The 15,632-nt window shown below is 39.9% G+C and overlaps 1 protein-coding gene across 2 annotated transcripts in view; it reads right to left on the bottom strand.

Moving 5' to 3' along the window:
* The window catches only part of focad (focadhesin), an 87,259-nt gene that overhangs the window by 43,700 nt on the left and 27,927 nt on the right, over window positions 1-15,632 (bottom strand). For both annotated transcript variants that reach the window (XM_008434901.2, XM_008434902.2), the window contains exons 12-23: window positions 13,305-13,409; window positions 13,116-13,217; window positions 12,892-13,019; window positions 11,170-11,296; window positions 10,842-10,976; window positions 9,357-9,407; window positions 9,177-9,260; window positions 6,334-6,466; window positions 4,544-4,732; window positions 3,102-3,223; window positions 2,927-3,019; window positions 2,701-2,789 (exon numbers count right to left, since the gene is read on the bottom strand). In XM_008434901.2, coding sequence (XP_008433123.1) covers window positions 2,701-2,789; window positions 2,927-3,019; window positions 3,102-3,223; window positions 4,544-4,732; window positions 6,334-6,466; window positions 9,177-9,260; window positions 9,357-9,407; window positions 10,842-10,976; window positions 11,170-11,296; window positions 12,892-13,019; window positions 13,116-13,217; window positions 13,305-13,409 — 1,358 coding nt within the window. The remainder of the gene's footprint in view (window positions 1-2,700; window positions 2,790-2,926; window positions 3,020-3,101; window positions 3,224-4,543; window positions 4,733-6,333; window positions 6,467-9,176; window positions 9,261-9,356; window positions 9,408-10,841; window positions 10,977-11,169; window positions 11,297-12,891; window positions 13,020-13,115; window positions 13,218-13,304; window positions 13,410-15,632) is intronic.

Raw genomic sequence — 15,632 nt, 5'->3', positions numbered from 1 at the left:
GATGGTGGATCAACCATCAAACAACCATCCACCTCTAGCCAAGTGAAACTGTGTCATTGAATCAATGTTGTTTTGTCGTTGAAATCTAATGACTGAAATGCGGATGTCTGATCAACATCTGATTAATGTTGATTCAATGTATGTTGTTTTGCGTTCCCCTCCTCTCCACCTCATCCTAGCTCTGGGTCAGAGCATTTTATTAGTGATCGGGGGTTATCACGTTTTAAATTAAGCACTGTAGAGGATAGTCGGTGCTGATTCCTTTCAGCACCAACTATCACCGACTATCAGTGAGAATTGTTCATAACAGACTGTTTGCGTGCGATATATTGACATAAAAACATCTACAACTTACTACAAGGAGTGGAGCGGTCCACCCCCACCATTTACATGAGTGGGATGCCCCAACCACACAGCTGCTTCGCTGTTGGCTTGTTTGCAAAAGATGTTCATTCAATGTTGAATTATGATCACAAAGGTTGAATTTATAATTGAGGTCAATGACAGAAGCTGGATCAACCATCAAACAACCATTCAATTCTAGCCAATTAACTAACGTTGAAAATGTGTCATTGAATCAATGTTGATTTATTGTCGATATCCATTGATTGAAATGCCAACATCGAATCCAGGGTGTTTCAGCACTGATCCTCCAAGCCCTACTAGTTTTAGGCATTTCCCTAATTCAGCACACATGATTTAAATTGACGTCTGATTAACGGGGTTTTGCTGAACTGAAAACACGCAGGTCAGTTTGCCTTGAGGACAAGGTTTGGGAAAGAACTCGTGATCTAAATGTTCAATCAATGTAAGCTGTTTTTCACACCTCCTTTCCCTTCTTCTTGACAAGAAAGGGGGAAGTCATGCAGCAAAGGTTGGCAAGGCTGGGAATCGAACCTGCGACAGCTGCGACTAAGGTCTCCATATGTGGGTTGTGCTTAACCAACCCCTGCGCCACCACAGCACACCCCATTTTAGGTGAGGGTTAATCACGTTTTAACTTAAGCACTATGTGTTGACAACATTGAGTTGTGATTCTGTTCTGTACCCAGATAGCACATGATGCCAATTCAACATTGAATTAACATATTTTGCCAACAAGCCAACAGCGAAGCAGCTGTGTGTTTGGGACATCTCACGTATGTAAATAGCAGGAGTGGACCGCTTCACTCCTTGTAGTAAGTTGTAGATGTTTTTGTGTCAATATATCACACACGAACAGTCAGTAGGAATTTTTATGAACAAGTAAGAAAATGTACAGAAATGAATCATAATGCACCATTCTGACCAAAACAACCAATCAGAACTAGTAGGACGCTCTTAGCGCTGTCAATTAGCTTCATTTCCTCACTGCTAAATGTGGCTAATGGGGGAGAAACAACTTATGATTACAAAAAAACGTTTATCTGCCATCACTGGTAGCAATGCTAACTAAACTGAGCATTCACAGTTTGAATCTACACAGCTCTGTGCTATGCTAGATGCAGCACGGCACAAATCGAGAGGGAGGAAGGATGAGCAGCACCACATGAGATTGTGATTGACAGCACTAAAACTCTACTGCTCAACCCCAAGGTTTCTAGAGAACCCTGGGAGAAAGTAGAGGAAATAGATTTTTCACAGATTACCTCTCATACCATACTGTCACAACATAATGACAGTTTTTAAAAATATGTGAAAAAAATATTTATATAAAAGTTACATACTGAAGCTGTAATTTCACTCAGGAGAGGACGGATCAGGAGGGACGGTGGTTAGAGCTGCTGCTGACTGACTCATGTGTTAAGTGGTAAAAAGTACAGGGAACAAGTTAAATATATGAATATGTTGGTCATTTTTTTCCTTAATTCATTAAATGTTAGTGAAACTGAGGCAAATAGTAGTCTGTAGCTAAACTCACACAGACTACCCACCTCTAGTGGAGAAAAACACCACTGGAGAGGCTTATAAATTAACACTCTTGCCTTTTTCTTTCTTTCTCTCTCCCTCTCTCTATTTTGTTTTTGAAAACCTGATTTTATAACTTTTCTTAGCAGCATAGTAACTGCCACAGTCGCCGTTGTATTCAGCTGCAGCTTCTACTGACTGTAGCTGCATACGGCACTGTTAAGCGCTCCAAGCAGGAACAAACCATTTCATGCAGATTCAGGGGGGAGTTCAGGGAAAAAACGGATGTGTGTTTTTTTGGTCTGAGAGGGGTAACATTACATTTTTACTGCTAAAAACAATCTTTGAAAATACAATATGATTAATTTTGTATCTGACAGGACGGCGATTTTTTTTATTTTATGTATATGAACAAAATATAAAACATTTAATTGTGGAGGCCCCCTTGCTGGTCAGGGCCCCTAGAACCGTCATCACTTTTCACCCTTTCACCCCTGCGGCCAATACTCAAAACCACAATATTCTATCAGGAGTGAAAAAGTTGTTTTGGGACAGCCCTACTTTGGAGAGGCACTGTATTTCTCCACGTGTTATCCAGCAGGTTGAGGTTCGTCATGTTAAAAATGGAAACGTTTCACTGACAAAGACTAAAAGAAAACATCACTGGTAACATCATCATGCTACTCAGTAACATCAAGATGGTGTAACTGAGTAACACCATCATGAACTTGTGTTACCCAGTTACTCCAGTTTATGACCCAACGTGACATCATGCCAGATAGTGAAGTGGATGAAGGTGTGAGTGATTCTCACCACAACCAGGCGCAGTGCTGTTCATACTGCAGCTGCTGTGGATCCCCTTTGCCTTGTTTCTGCTGCATTTCCAGATCAGCGCGGCGGCCCTGCATACAGACCCAGACCCAGCTTCATGTCTTCTGTATGACTGTATCTCACTTTATATACAGAGTGGATGATTTCAGAACATCCAGTCTGTATATAAAGCGGGAAAAAAGAAGACCAAAGGAAGCAAAGCTCCGACCTGCAGAAGGGCACTGAACGCCTGGCCCATGAACCCCCTCCAGGCCTGGGGCAGCAGCAAAGCACGGTGCCACTCTGACAGCTGGATGTTCACCTGCAGACAGAACCAGCAGTGGTGTTTCTGTTTTAGCCAAACCAAGCGGCAGGGGTGATCAGAGGAGGCGAGGGGTTTGTACTTCGTGAATGAGGGCCGTCAGGGTCTGCTGGTAGCTGTGGCTCCTGGTGACCAGGAAGCGGTCGATGGGCTTCCCGCTGCGGTCCGTCTGCACAGGGAGCTCGTAGCAGAACAGCAATCCAGCTGAAACACAACGCCAACGGTGGGGAGGTTTATTTTGGCTACACGGTTGGAACAGGCCCTCACAGCACAAAACACCATGTTGATCAGTGCAACATTCAACTATATATGCAATTATTATCATTCTTTCCTATTGAAAGGTTGAATTTACGTTATTATCAGTGGAAACCAAAGCTGTGTCCTTAAAACAGCTCAAGAAAACATGAAGCCATATGGAATGCAACTTATCTTTTCACAAAGAAATCTGGTTTATCAACAGAACATGGATTTAATGTGCATCAGCAGAAAGCTGACTGCACTAACCTGCATTGTGACTTGTGATATTCAAACATGCATCTATACGGAGCTATATTGTACCTTTAAAAGACATCAATGACATGGACACCCACACCAACCCTCTGCATATCCTCCCTCACTCGCTTGTTAATGTGTTCTCTTTTCTGCACTCGCTGTGGCTTTAGATCCCACGTGTCAAACTGAAGGCCCGCAGGCCAAATCCGGTCCACTAATCAATTATAGTGACCCTGTAGAATCTACAAAGTCATATAAACAGAACCTTCAAAATGAAAGTTATGTGTTTAAACATTTTTTATTAATCAAAACAAATCCATGTGGCCTGAAAAGAAAATGAGTTTGACGCTAGGGGTGGGCATTTACCATGAAAATTTCTTATTATGATAAGAATTTAAATTTATCATTGTCTTGATTAATGCGACTTAATGGTGTTAGACATTATTGGAAATGTTATTTATGCTATTGACTCCAGTGTTCCACAAATATCAGTCAATTGAAAATATGATTAAAGTTACTGTGAGCAGATTAGCTATATAAATCACACTTCTTTATCTGGAAGAAGCCAATTTAAATTGGGAATTTTTTGTGTGTTTGTGACACTATGAATGCTAACAAAACTATAACAAATAGTTTTTTCATCATTATTATTTTTTTTATCATTATCATAATAGTACCCCAAAATATCATGATAAAAGTCCATATTGCCCACCTCTATTTGACACCCAGGTTTAGATGGTTGATACTTGAACTTCAGTACATCTTCACATTACTGATTCACTAGTCCCCCCTCCTTCATACATGTACATCTGTCCAGCTTCTGTTTCCTCCTTTTTTCCAGGGCTACTTCCACCTCTCCAGGTGCTTCTAGATGCATTGTAATCACACACCATCATGAATCCAGCTGTCACTCCTGCTGCACGCCTCACTGCTGCTTCTCTGTCCTTGAACACCTTCAGCTTTCTGCACTTTACCACAAAGCTAACATCTAGCAGAAGAAGCAACACCAACAATAAGGAAGACTTTAATCACCTGCTAGTCCGGGCTTCAGTCCAGGCTGCTTATTTTTCTCATAAGTCTTGAGCATGAACGCTGGGATCGCTGCGACAGTTTTCCCTTGGTCTGAACGCAGGCCACCTCCTCTCAGAGCAGAGAAATACACTCCTCGTGGCATCTGGCTCATCTCATGCTTCACCAGCGATGTCAGGAAGGTCTCAAAGGCTAAGGAGAGAAACACTACTAAGATCAGCCACAGGGAACCAGCTTCTCATCCATCGTCAACTTGTGCAGCTAAAGATAGAACCCAGACGGCTAGGCTGAGGACAACTGCTAAAGATGCATTGAGAAGACACCTACTGCTGGGCATCAGTGACCTGGTCAGTGCCACCACAGCACAGAACTTAATGACTTAATGAATTAGGAAATGTCTAAAGACTTTTCTGAAATATCAGAATTAAGTGAATGATCTGCATTCTCCAGGGGATGAACACAGAGGCCGTTGTTTTAGTAATCACTAACATAGCATTTCAAAGACTAAAAAAAGTCCACCTATTTGCAGACATATTACACTCTGACCAAGATGTGGGCAAAAGGTTTAATCATGACTTGAGAACTTCACTGCATGGTTTCATTACTGGGATCATTTCAGAAAGGATTCACTGACTTAGAATCTTTGGATGATTGGATTAAATTTACCCTTGCTTGTTATGAACTGAAGCTACACAAAGAAACAAAACTGAAACTGAATTAGGACAAAACTAAAATGATTGATACACTGTGATTGTCAAAATGAAATCTCTATGAAACTCTTATGATGTCCATATATGTCAACTAATGCTCTTTAGAACACACTCTTGCTTATGTTTAGAATAATTCAGTGCATGTCTTCTCTGTTCTGGAACACCTTTGACACACAAACAGCAGACTGTATTTTTAAGGGTACACTGATATACTGGCTGGCCAATAAATCGGCCTCCAATCTCCCTAATTTTGCAGATCAATTTTGGGTGATCTGCAATTGAACGATACTTACATGAGAAAATGATCTTATAAACTGGTTTCTCTGCTGTCCTCTTTTGCTCTGCCATGAGAGAGACTCACTGACATCACCAGGTCACGTCTGGATATCTACAGTTAACAACAGTCACTCCACTGTTGCTAACTTTGTGACTTTGTTGCTATATTTAGTGACTTTTCAGACAAAAGAAGAAAACAATTGGTATTTGCTGGCCGCCAAACCTTCCTGTAAGCTTTTTGTTTTATCCCTGTGCACCTGCAGTAAAGACCAATCCAGCTTATTGAGCACTATCACTTTGCTTCTGAATCCAAAGAATGGTACCTCCAAGAACCATCATGGTGGCCCCTCCTCAGCCATCTAGAACATCCCCGAATTCTAGGTTGACTTGACCTCTGGCTGACAGATTGATTTTCAAGACTGATAAGAGAAATACTTTACTTAATGTGTTTTTTTGTGAGACGATTTTTGATACACCAACAAAAATTTCTTCAGTAGCTATTTCAATCATCAAATATTTCTGAAACATTATTCCTTCTCCAATCAAAGATCTTTGTTTTACTGCAACTAATCTCGCTCACACATGCACACAGTGTGACATAACCCCACCTCTTAACATAACATTAATAACCACTCAGAGCAGGAAGGAGAGAAGATATTTTCAGAATATGATCATTTTACAGTTATCACCTGGTATCAACAGCTTTGCAACAATCAGAAATCTGAAATCTACAAAACATTTCTGATCACTATTGATCACCTACACTGACCACTTCATCTCTACAGCATTATGTATAAAGTGCTTTACCTGGCAGAGCAGAGTTGGAGGTGAGAGCCAGTAGTTTCATGTAGGATTGTCCAGGGATGGAGAGATCTTTCTCTTCTTCCTCTTCTCCCTCAGCATCATCTTCACTTTCAGAAACCTTCACGGCAGGTCTAGTCTAACGGTGAACCAGAAGAACACATCAGATTCACTGACAACCAGGAGCTAAAACCTGAACAACGCAGCTCGCTCCCTGCACATTTACAGACTGCAGTAAAGTTAAAATTTATTCTGGATTTTCTGTTACTGCACACAATATAAAGAAGTTTATGTTTACCTTTATAAGCTTTGATTTATTTGTTCAAGAACACCCATTCCAGCATGTTTAGTTCAGTAACAGTTGGTGAAATTAAAATGAATTTCAATTTTTTTAATTATTTATTTATGCAGAAGGTAAATTGTTGTTGTAACTCATATCATACAAAAAACCATGGACAACCAGGAACAATCTACAATAGCAGTCAGTCTTGCAACAAATATTCATAGGCCTCCAACTGACGACTGTTGTGGTATGGCAGTCTCATGATGCTAACAGCTACATTTCTGGGCAGCATAGATGATATTCTACAGCAACATGTCTTGGATGACGCCGCCACCTGTTGGTAGACACTGCTAGTCCACCTCCTCTGCTTTTGCCACTTCCCTTTAAATGTCTGCCTGTATGGTTCTAACCTGTATGGTTCTAACCATACAGGCAATTAGAGAGATGACGGAGTCAGGGTGCACCGATTTATAGGCTCTGATTTCATTGATTTCCTTGTTATTAGCTAATCCCCATGTGAAGCCGATTTTATCTACATCGTTAAAGGTCTAAAAATCAGCTACTGTCTTCTTCTGCACAGCTGTGACAGAAGAGGACAGCAGTGCAGAAGACTGACAGATTGACCCACCAGGTCAATTCTGCAGTTAACAATGGTCATACCACTGTTGCCAACTCAACGACTTTCTTGCTATATGTAGCAACATTTCAGACAAAAAAAATGGTATCAGCCAAAATCACAACTGGCAGGTCAGGCTTTTCAATGTTATCAGTTTTCGGCCAAAAAAATGTGCAATTCAAGCACCCCTAGTTTTTTCCCCATTATGATGTGTTGGAAACCATTTTTATTCACAAACTGATCAGATCTAATTAATACGCATTCCTTGTGCTGGAGAAACCACTGTTTGAGAGGTCACATTGTTTGTGCTGAAAACATCACTCTCAAACAGCCTGCTTGCAGTAAAATTCAGAGCTGATCAGATAAGAACTCATCTCCATTACAAATGTAAGATCTGAATCCCAAAGCCTCATCTTTGGAGTCAACCTCCAATTGAGGTACAAGAGCTCTGAACCTTTTTCTTTCAACCTGGCCAGGAAGAATTTCTATTTCAAAACATGCACAGAGAGATCAGTGATCTGCCAAAATACATGTCAAGCCTATCTTATTCATCAATCTTCTCTACCTCAGCAAAAGTTTAAATATCATAGTCTTCTGTGAGAAGTTTGACTTACATACCGGCCCATCAGGTCATGTCTGTTCATTTGCAGTTAACAATAATCACTCCAATTTTGCCAACTCAACGACTTTCTTGCTATATTTAACAACAATTCTGATTAAAAAAAAATTGGCATCAACCAAAATCAGAATCAGCAATCAGGCTTGTTAAAGATCTGCAAACAGCGATCGGCCAGAAAACTGTAATCGGTGCAGCCCTACTTAAGATGGAATACATTTACATATATTCATGACGTACTTTGATTAAATTAATTTCTCTTATTAAACCTATACTAGGTGAGTCTTTGTCACATGGAATGTGAACCAGTACTAGGCTGATTCTGTGTCTTCAAATAATTTTAACAATTCCTGGAGAAGATTCACATAACTTGTAAGTTGATGTAAAAAATAATGTTTATGTTAGTCACATAAATGATTATGCTCAGCAGCAAACAACATATTGCCAACTACAGTTTAGAGTAGTTGGCAATATGTTGCTAACTACTCTAAACTGCAACATAGTTGTATTAATGGCTACATTAATGTAGCCATTAATAAGCCATGGCTACATTAATTAATTAGCCATGGCTACATTAATTAGCCATGGCTATTAATGGCTACATTGACATATTAATGTAGAAGTCATTTAAGCCTGATGTAAAAACATTTTGCTAGACGATGTCAAATATTGAGAAGTTTTAATTATTGTTATCAAACATGCCATTTTAAGCCAAAAAACCCACAGAAATATACAGAGCCAACCACAAGAATTAACTCATTTAAAGTTAAAACTAAGTTTCACACAGATACAAAGACTCTAGCATAAATTATTGGCTATTGAACTGGACTGTTCAAGGTCGCCATCAAGCTGATTTTCTATTAGCAGCTACACATATCTTTTTAATAAACATTGCATTACCAAGACACATGAAAACATACCTTAATCTTGTTTTTTTCTATTACTATAGTTTATCATAGTAATAAAGTAAAGGCAAAAAAAATACAGTTGCAAAGAACAGCAACTGCTAGTGAAATATAATCTCTCTTCCCTTAATATTGAACTGTTAGCAAGTTATGACGGTCATAAGGGTGTCATAGAACAACAGTCTTCAGTCAGAGGCCTCTTCAGATTCATTGCAAGACTGACTGCAATCTCAGATCCTTCCTGCCCCCAGCATCACCAGTCAATCTAATAGTGTCAAGAAGCATACCGGACTATATATCTATTATTGCTCCGTGAAAAACATTTCACATGCACCTGTAAAGTTTAAAGCTCTACTGAGTGTGTATTTGCAGCATTTCAAAATAAAATGTAAACCAGCCAACTAATATGGAGAAGAAATGGAGTCTTACTGCCTCAGGGAGGTGCAGGATGGTGTGGTCTGTTTCAGGAAAAGCTGCCAGAGCTTCGTAGCCACAGCTGGATACCTCTGGATCCTGGTAGAGCACAAGGAACAGTGAGCACTTTTCTACAGTAGCACTACAAACTGATCTGGATGGTTCATCAGACAAATATTTGGGGAGGACACAAACCTGGCTGGCAGCATAACTCCAGAGTAAGCTGACCACCTCCACTTTCAGTTTCTGAAAGAAAAACACACATTTCAACATAAAACTCTATAAAGCAGAACCTGAAAATACTCCAATCTAAAAAGCAGTCAGGCATTGTTTTCTAATGTAATAAAAAGTTCAAAAAATTATGATATATGTTTTTTCCACATTTGTTAAAACTGTCACCATGTCGTGGCGGTATGTATGTGAAAAGCTCAATCTCCTCCACCTCCTCCCTGTGGTACTATCGCCATCTGAAGAAATGCACCGCTCTCAACCAAGAACAACCAATCAGAGCCAGCAAGAGGGTCTTAGCGCTGTCAATCAAGCTCATGTACACACCGCTAAGTGTGCTAATGGCGGAGAAAACATTTATTGTCATAGGAAAACTGCTTATTCGCCACTATTAGTGGTCAATGTAAGTAGCCTTAGTATTCAAGGCATCTGTATATGCCATGATTCCAAGAGAGGAGCTGTGGTACTGCATGTCTGGAGTAATAGAGAAATATGTTAGAGTGGTGAAGGACATGAATTATAGCTGTAAGACTGTGGTGAGGTGTGCTGTAAGAGTGACAGAGAAGTTCAAGATGGAAGTGGAACTTCAACAAAGATCGGCTCTGAACCCTTTCCTATTTGCTGTGGTAATGGACAGGTTGACAGATGAGGTTAGACAGAACTCTCCATGGATTATGTTAAGTGAAAGATGTTAAGTACCGTACCTAGGGTCAACAGTCCAGAACAATGGCGAGTGTGAAAAAGAAGTGAAGAAACGTGTCCAAGCAGGGTGGACCAGGTGGACAAAAGTGTCAGGTGTAATGTGTGATAAAAGAGTATCAGCAAGAATGAAGGGAAAGGTATACAAGACGGTAGTGAGACCAGCAATGCTGTTTGGTTTAGAGACAGTGGCAATGACGAAGAGGCAGGAGGCAGAACTGGAGGTAGCAGAAATGAAGATGTTGAGGTTCTCTTTGGGAGTGACAAGGATGGACAAAATCAAAAATGAATACATCAGAGGAACAGCTCATGTTTATCTGACATGAGCTGTTCCTCTGATGTATTCATTTCTGTAGGAGATAAAAGTCAGAGAAGCCAGACTGAGATGGTTTGGACATGTACAGAGGAGAGACACTGAATACATCGGTAAGAGGATGCTGAGGATGGACATGTCAGGAAAGAGACCTAGAGGAAGACCAAAGAGGAGATTTATGAATGGAGTGAAAGAGGACATGAAGGTAGTTGGTGTGAGAGGAGAAGATGCTGAAGATAAAGTTACATGGAGACGGATGACTCGCTGTGGTGACCCCTAAAGGGAAAAAGCCAAAAGGAAAAAGAAGATATGTCTCATAACATAATGTCACAACATAGTGATAGTTTTAATAAATATGTAAAAATCATATTTTTTTATAGAAGTTACTTACTGCAGCTTTATGTAGTCTACAAAAGGAGAAGAAAAAGCAGCTGAAGTACCTCATACTCCTCTGACTTCACAGTGAGCTGGGGAACCAATGACAGGAGCTCAGTTATGGCTTTAATCATCAGTGGACGGGAGTCGCATTTCAGCTCAGCTCCAAGACTTTTCCATGTAGAGATGATGTCCACTACCTGAGAAACACGATGGAACCCTGATATCACTCAAAGCAAAGTTCAAATAAGCAGCGGGCTTCTCTGGGCTGAAACTGGGGAACTCTGGCTGATAATTCTTGGTACAGTTACCAAGGCAACAAAGTGAACATTATTGAGAAATAAAGAAATAAATTAGAAAAGCACTTGATCATGTGCTGCAGAGGTGGTTTACCTCTGCTTTGCACAGCTCCTGTAAGCCTTGCAAGGAGAGAGCAGCAGGGGTTGCCAGGTCTGGTCTGTTGCACTGCTTCAGAGTGAGTGAGATGGCAGCTAGCATGTCACCTCCATGTTGGTAAGGCCTGAGATGTGCACAAAGATCAGGGGCTAATTAGCAGGGTGCACCAAGGACACATCATCAGTCCACTACAGATGAAACAACCATTCACACTCAAATCTCTAAAAACAGGCAACTTTAGAAGATCCACTGACTCTAACCATCATATTTTTGGACCGCAGGAGGAAGCTTGAAACGTATTTAGGCTGACCTCATGGCAGAGGGTTGCTGTGTGAGGTGGGAGCTCAGTAATGTGTAAATTGCAGCTCAGAAGAGGAGCTGCGCCTCAAAGGCGAAGCTAGGTCCACCCGGCGTTTTGCACAGGTTGCCATGGAGATTCAAGGATTTCTCAAATATGCATGAAGGAATCAAGGCAACACTCCAGGTATGATCTGGATGAGGGAATAACATTCTTAAAGCTCAAAAAAAATATTTTAAATAATACGCCTTTTACATCTAAAATTATTCATTTTTAAGAACTCATGGGGCTAACTTAGCCATAACTTACCAGAAATAATCTATGGAAGGAATAGTCAGAACCTGTGTTTACTGATGATACAAATGATTTGTTGATGTAAAACAGAATGAGATGTTTTTCTGATAAATATTACACTTTGCTTTATCCATGTTTTCCTCAAAAATCCATGTTTTCTCAAAAATGTGCATCCCAAGGTTGCACATTTATCTGCTAGCCACTCACTTCAAAGGTTGCATACAGCACTGCCCCCATAGACCGCTGCATAGTAGGCCTTCATGGGAAGACAGTGTAGGCATTTTAAGCTGGGCTTATGGTTGACACATGTACAATCTGCAAAGAATCAGGTTAAAACAACTTTTGAAGAATTTATACTCTGTATGGGTAGCCCACATTCTCCTAGACTCTAGGGGGCACAATAGAGTGCCTACAGCAGCCAAAATATCTTTTAGAAGTAAAACAATACAGCTGTTAGTAGCAATATGGCAACACCAATGAGTGTGGTGATTATATTGTTTTTGTGGGCCAAATCATCTGTCTTTGTGAACCTCCAGAAGTAGGAGTCATTGCTAGTCCTCCATGTTTTTCCACGTGAAACTGTTACAATAGTTACAATATTTCAGCGGTGCATGGTGCAGAAAATTTGTGTGGAGAGATGTGGTTGCTAAAAAGCTTAAATCAAGCTTCAGATGACATCATTTCAGCAGTTTCACATTTGAGTGTTTCACTACTCTGTACCAGTCCTACACTTGTGCTTATCTGTCTCAGTCAGTAACAAAAAAGGTCGGATCAGAACAGTGACTCATTTCCCATCATTTGAGTTACAAAGTAGGTCAGTAGACTCAGTTCTTTAGTGAATGTCAAAATTCTGTCTCCTCAATATCCTCCTCGGTGTGTACAAAAATATGATCATTTTGTGACTAATCAAGTATTTCAAATGTTTTGTGTTTGTAAAGAAAGTGTTCCATTAAGAGTTTTAGTTTATTGAGTGTGTAAAATACATTAGTTTACAGTTGACTAAAATGTGCAGCTGATCAAAACAGAAAGCAAAACTTTACATAAACTAGAGACCAGAAACCGTGCACGGATCTCTGCTCAGTGCACTCTCTACACACACATCCTATTCCATCAATCAAATGACGCACCTCTCCTTGCAGATATCCCTGAGGCAGGCGGCCCTGGCCACCGTCTGCTCCCACTGAGTGTCCTTACCCACCATCAGTCTGATGTCCTGCTGACCCAGAAGACCCTGCAGGTCTGGGTAGACTCGGTCCTTTGGAGACCCAGGAACAAAGTGATCAAAAAGGATTTTTTTGAAAAGGTTCACATGGAAGAATATAACAGGAATGACTGGCATTTTATTGCTGACCTGTCTTTTCCACAGAGCAGTCATCAGGCGCATTGCAACAGCTCTCAGCTTGGGTGAACTAGCCAGAATGTGGAGAGTCTGCAGCACCATGGGGACACAAAGCTGAAAAAGAGCACAGTGTCCTCATAAGGCTTACAAGACAAAACCTTTACTCTGTGCTTCATTACATTTTAAATATCAAGTCACTACCTTATGGGTGCCGAGGTTTGGCAGGCTGTTAAGCACAGAATGGATCAAATCTGGATTTGTTTCCTTTGACAGTTTGAACAACAGGACAGGGATGAGAGAGGGAACCTGCAGAGACACAAATTCAAATCAGAACAACTTTATTAATCCCTGAGGGAAATAAATTGTTCTAAAAGTTAGAACAACTAACTGTTAGTTAGATTCTAACTAATAATATTTAGTTAGATTCTAACTAAATATTATTCAAGGTTCTTCAAAGAGTTGCTATAGATGTGGGCAGGAAGGATCTTCTGTATTATAGCACATCTGAAGAAGCCTCTGACTAAAGACACTATTGTTGTAGTTTCATGAAGAGGATGATCAGGGTTGTTTTATGAAGAATCCTTCTTTGCACAAGAATCTCCAGAGATTCCACAGTCGTCCTCAGAATTACTTTTTAATAAGATGTTTTGTTTTATGTTTTTTGAGTATTATAAATGTTTGTAATAGTCTTCTAAGTTAATTAGCTAGTATTTTATTTATGTGAATGAGAGGTAGATATAAGTTTCTGCTCCTTTTCTTTCACAATTTCTTTTAGTTGTTACATAAACTATTCATATTTATTACTGATTGACTGAAATAAAAAATGGAATAAACTGAAATAAAATAGATTAGGTGGATAATAAACTGGGGTTAAATTCCAATTCAATAGTCTAACTCTCCCCCCTGCTGACAGGTATTTATAGAGTATAGACCGAAAGTGTGTAGAGACACACTAGCTAATGCTTCCTATTGATGCTGTGATTGGTCATGATTTTGCAGGTTTTTACAGTTTTTCTTTAATGTCAATCAGCAGGTGTCCTGTGGTGTCTGAGCCCTAACCCTAAATTCCACAATTAAATGACAAGTAGCTGGATAAAACCTCCACTAGAGGGAGCTGTGGGCCAAGTCTTCCAGAATCCAGCTATCAGTTGCTGTAGGCAGAGCTTTAAACAATGACTCTATTAACCTGAGTTCAACTTCAGACTGACCAATGAGAGCTTCAGATTTAAAGGACTGACTGATCAACAATGCAGACGATTCCTTTCAGTTCTGAGGTTACAGGTCACAAGTGTCACGTCTGTTGCACACAAAAGCTCTGCAGTAAAACAGTCTAATCTGCATACAGCATCAGTTCTTCCATGCAGCATCGCTGTTGCATGGCAACTACTTCACTTGTTGCGCTTATGAGCAAAATGAGGATGAAAATGCAAGATTTCCATTAAAGTGAAACTTCTTTAATAGAAATATATTCTAAAACGTCATAAATCCTCCGCAGAAATCTCTTTCATCTTCTAATAAAAAGCAGCTGTAAAGTATCAAATGCAATAAGCTACTGAGAAAGAGATTCAATGGATTCAGATATGCCAATAAACATCTACCCATCAAACCTCCAACCCAAGTGGCACTTTGGGAGCAATTAGGGCAGCAGGGGAATACTCTGGGGTGTCTTACAAGCCTTAGTAATGAGGAGCCTTTAACGTTGTGTGATATTTCACATCATCTTCCTCAGCTAGCGACTCCATTTACATTCCCTGAGGGCCAGAAAGAAGACTTTCCCTTTAAATATCTTTCTTTATCATCTGCAGAGGACTCAAGAGCAGAAGGCAGGTTATGGAAGCTATCTCTGTTGTTTGAACATTTGCTGAAGTAATAAGATTACATTACTGTAGATATAGGAGTTCTGCAGATTGCACTGTAACTGCAGACAAAATGCTAAAAAGTTGGAGCTTTTAGCATACCGTCTTTGAAAAGAGCAAAGATGAAAGAAGTTGTTCATTATTAAATATCCATCAGCTCTGAACTCCTAGAAGGAGCTGTGGTTGTCATGATGACATTATGTGCACCATACTGTCAGACTCAGACCAAACGATTTCCTAAAACTCTGCATCCGACTGTTGCAATTGAGAAATGCAGCTGTGGTAACACTTTATTTGAAGGGGGTGAATAAGACTGTCATGACACTGTCATAAACATGACATAACACATGTCATGAACATCAATAAGTCTTCATGAATATTTATGACTGTTGTCATAAAGTGTCATTCGGTAAATCATGGCACTTTTAATACAAAGTTGACATTATTCAAAATGTCTTTGTTATGACAACTTGCCATTAACCTAGACAAAACTGTCTTCGTTATGACAACTTGTCATTAACCTAGACAAAACTGTCTTTGTTATGACAACTTGTCATTAACCTAGACAAAATTGTCTGTTATGACAACTTGTCATTAACCAAGAAATCATGATCTGACATAAATTTGTTATAAAAGTATTACCGATTAAACTTTAAAAATTAGCTTTATGTAG

This window comes from Poecilia reticulata, linkage group LG18, assembly GCF_000633615.1.
Source record: "Poecilia reticulata strain Guanapo linkage group LG18, Guppy_female_1.0+MT, whole genome shotgun sequence".
NCBI classification, from domain to species: domain Eukaryota; kingdom Metazoa; phylum Chordata; class Actinopteri; order Cyprinodontiformes; family Poeciliidae; genus Poecilia; species Poecilia reticulata.
This window is presented reverse-complemented; position numbering and strand designations above follow the sequence as displayed.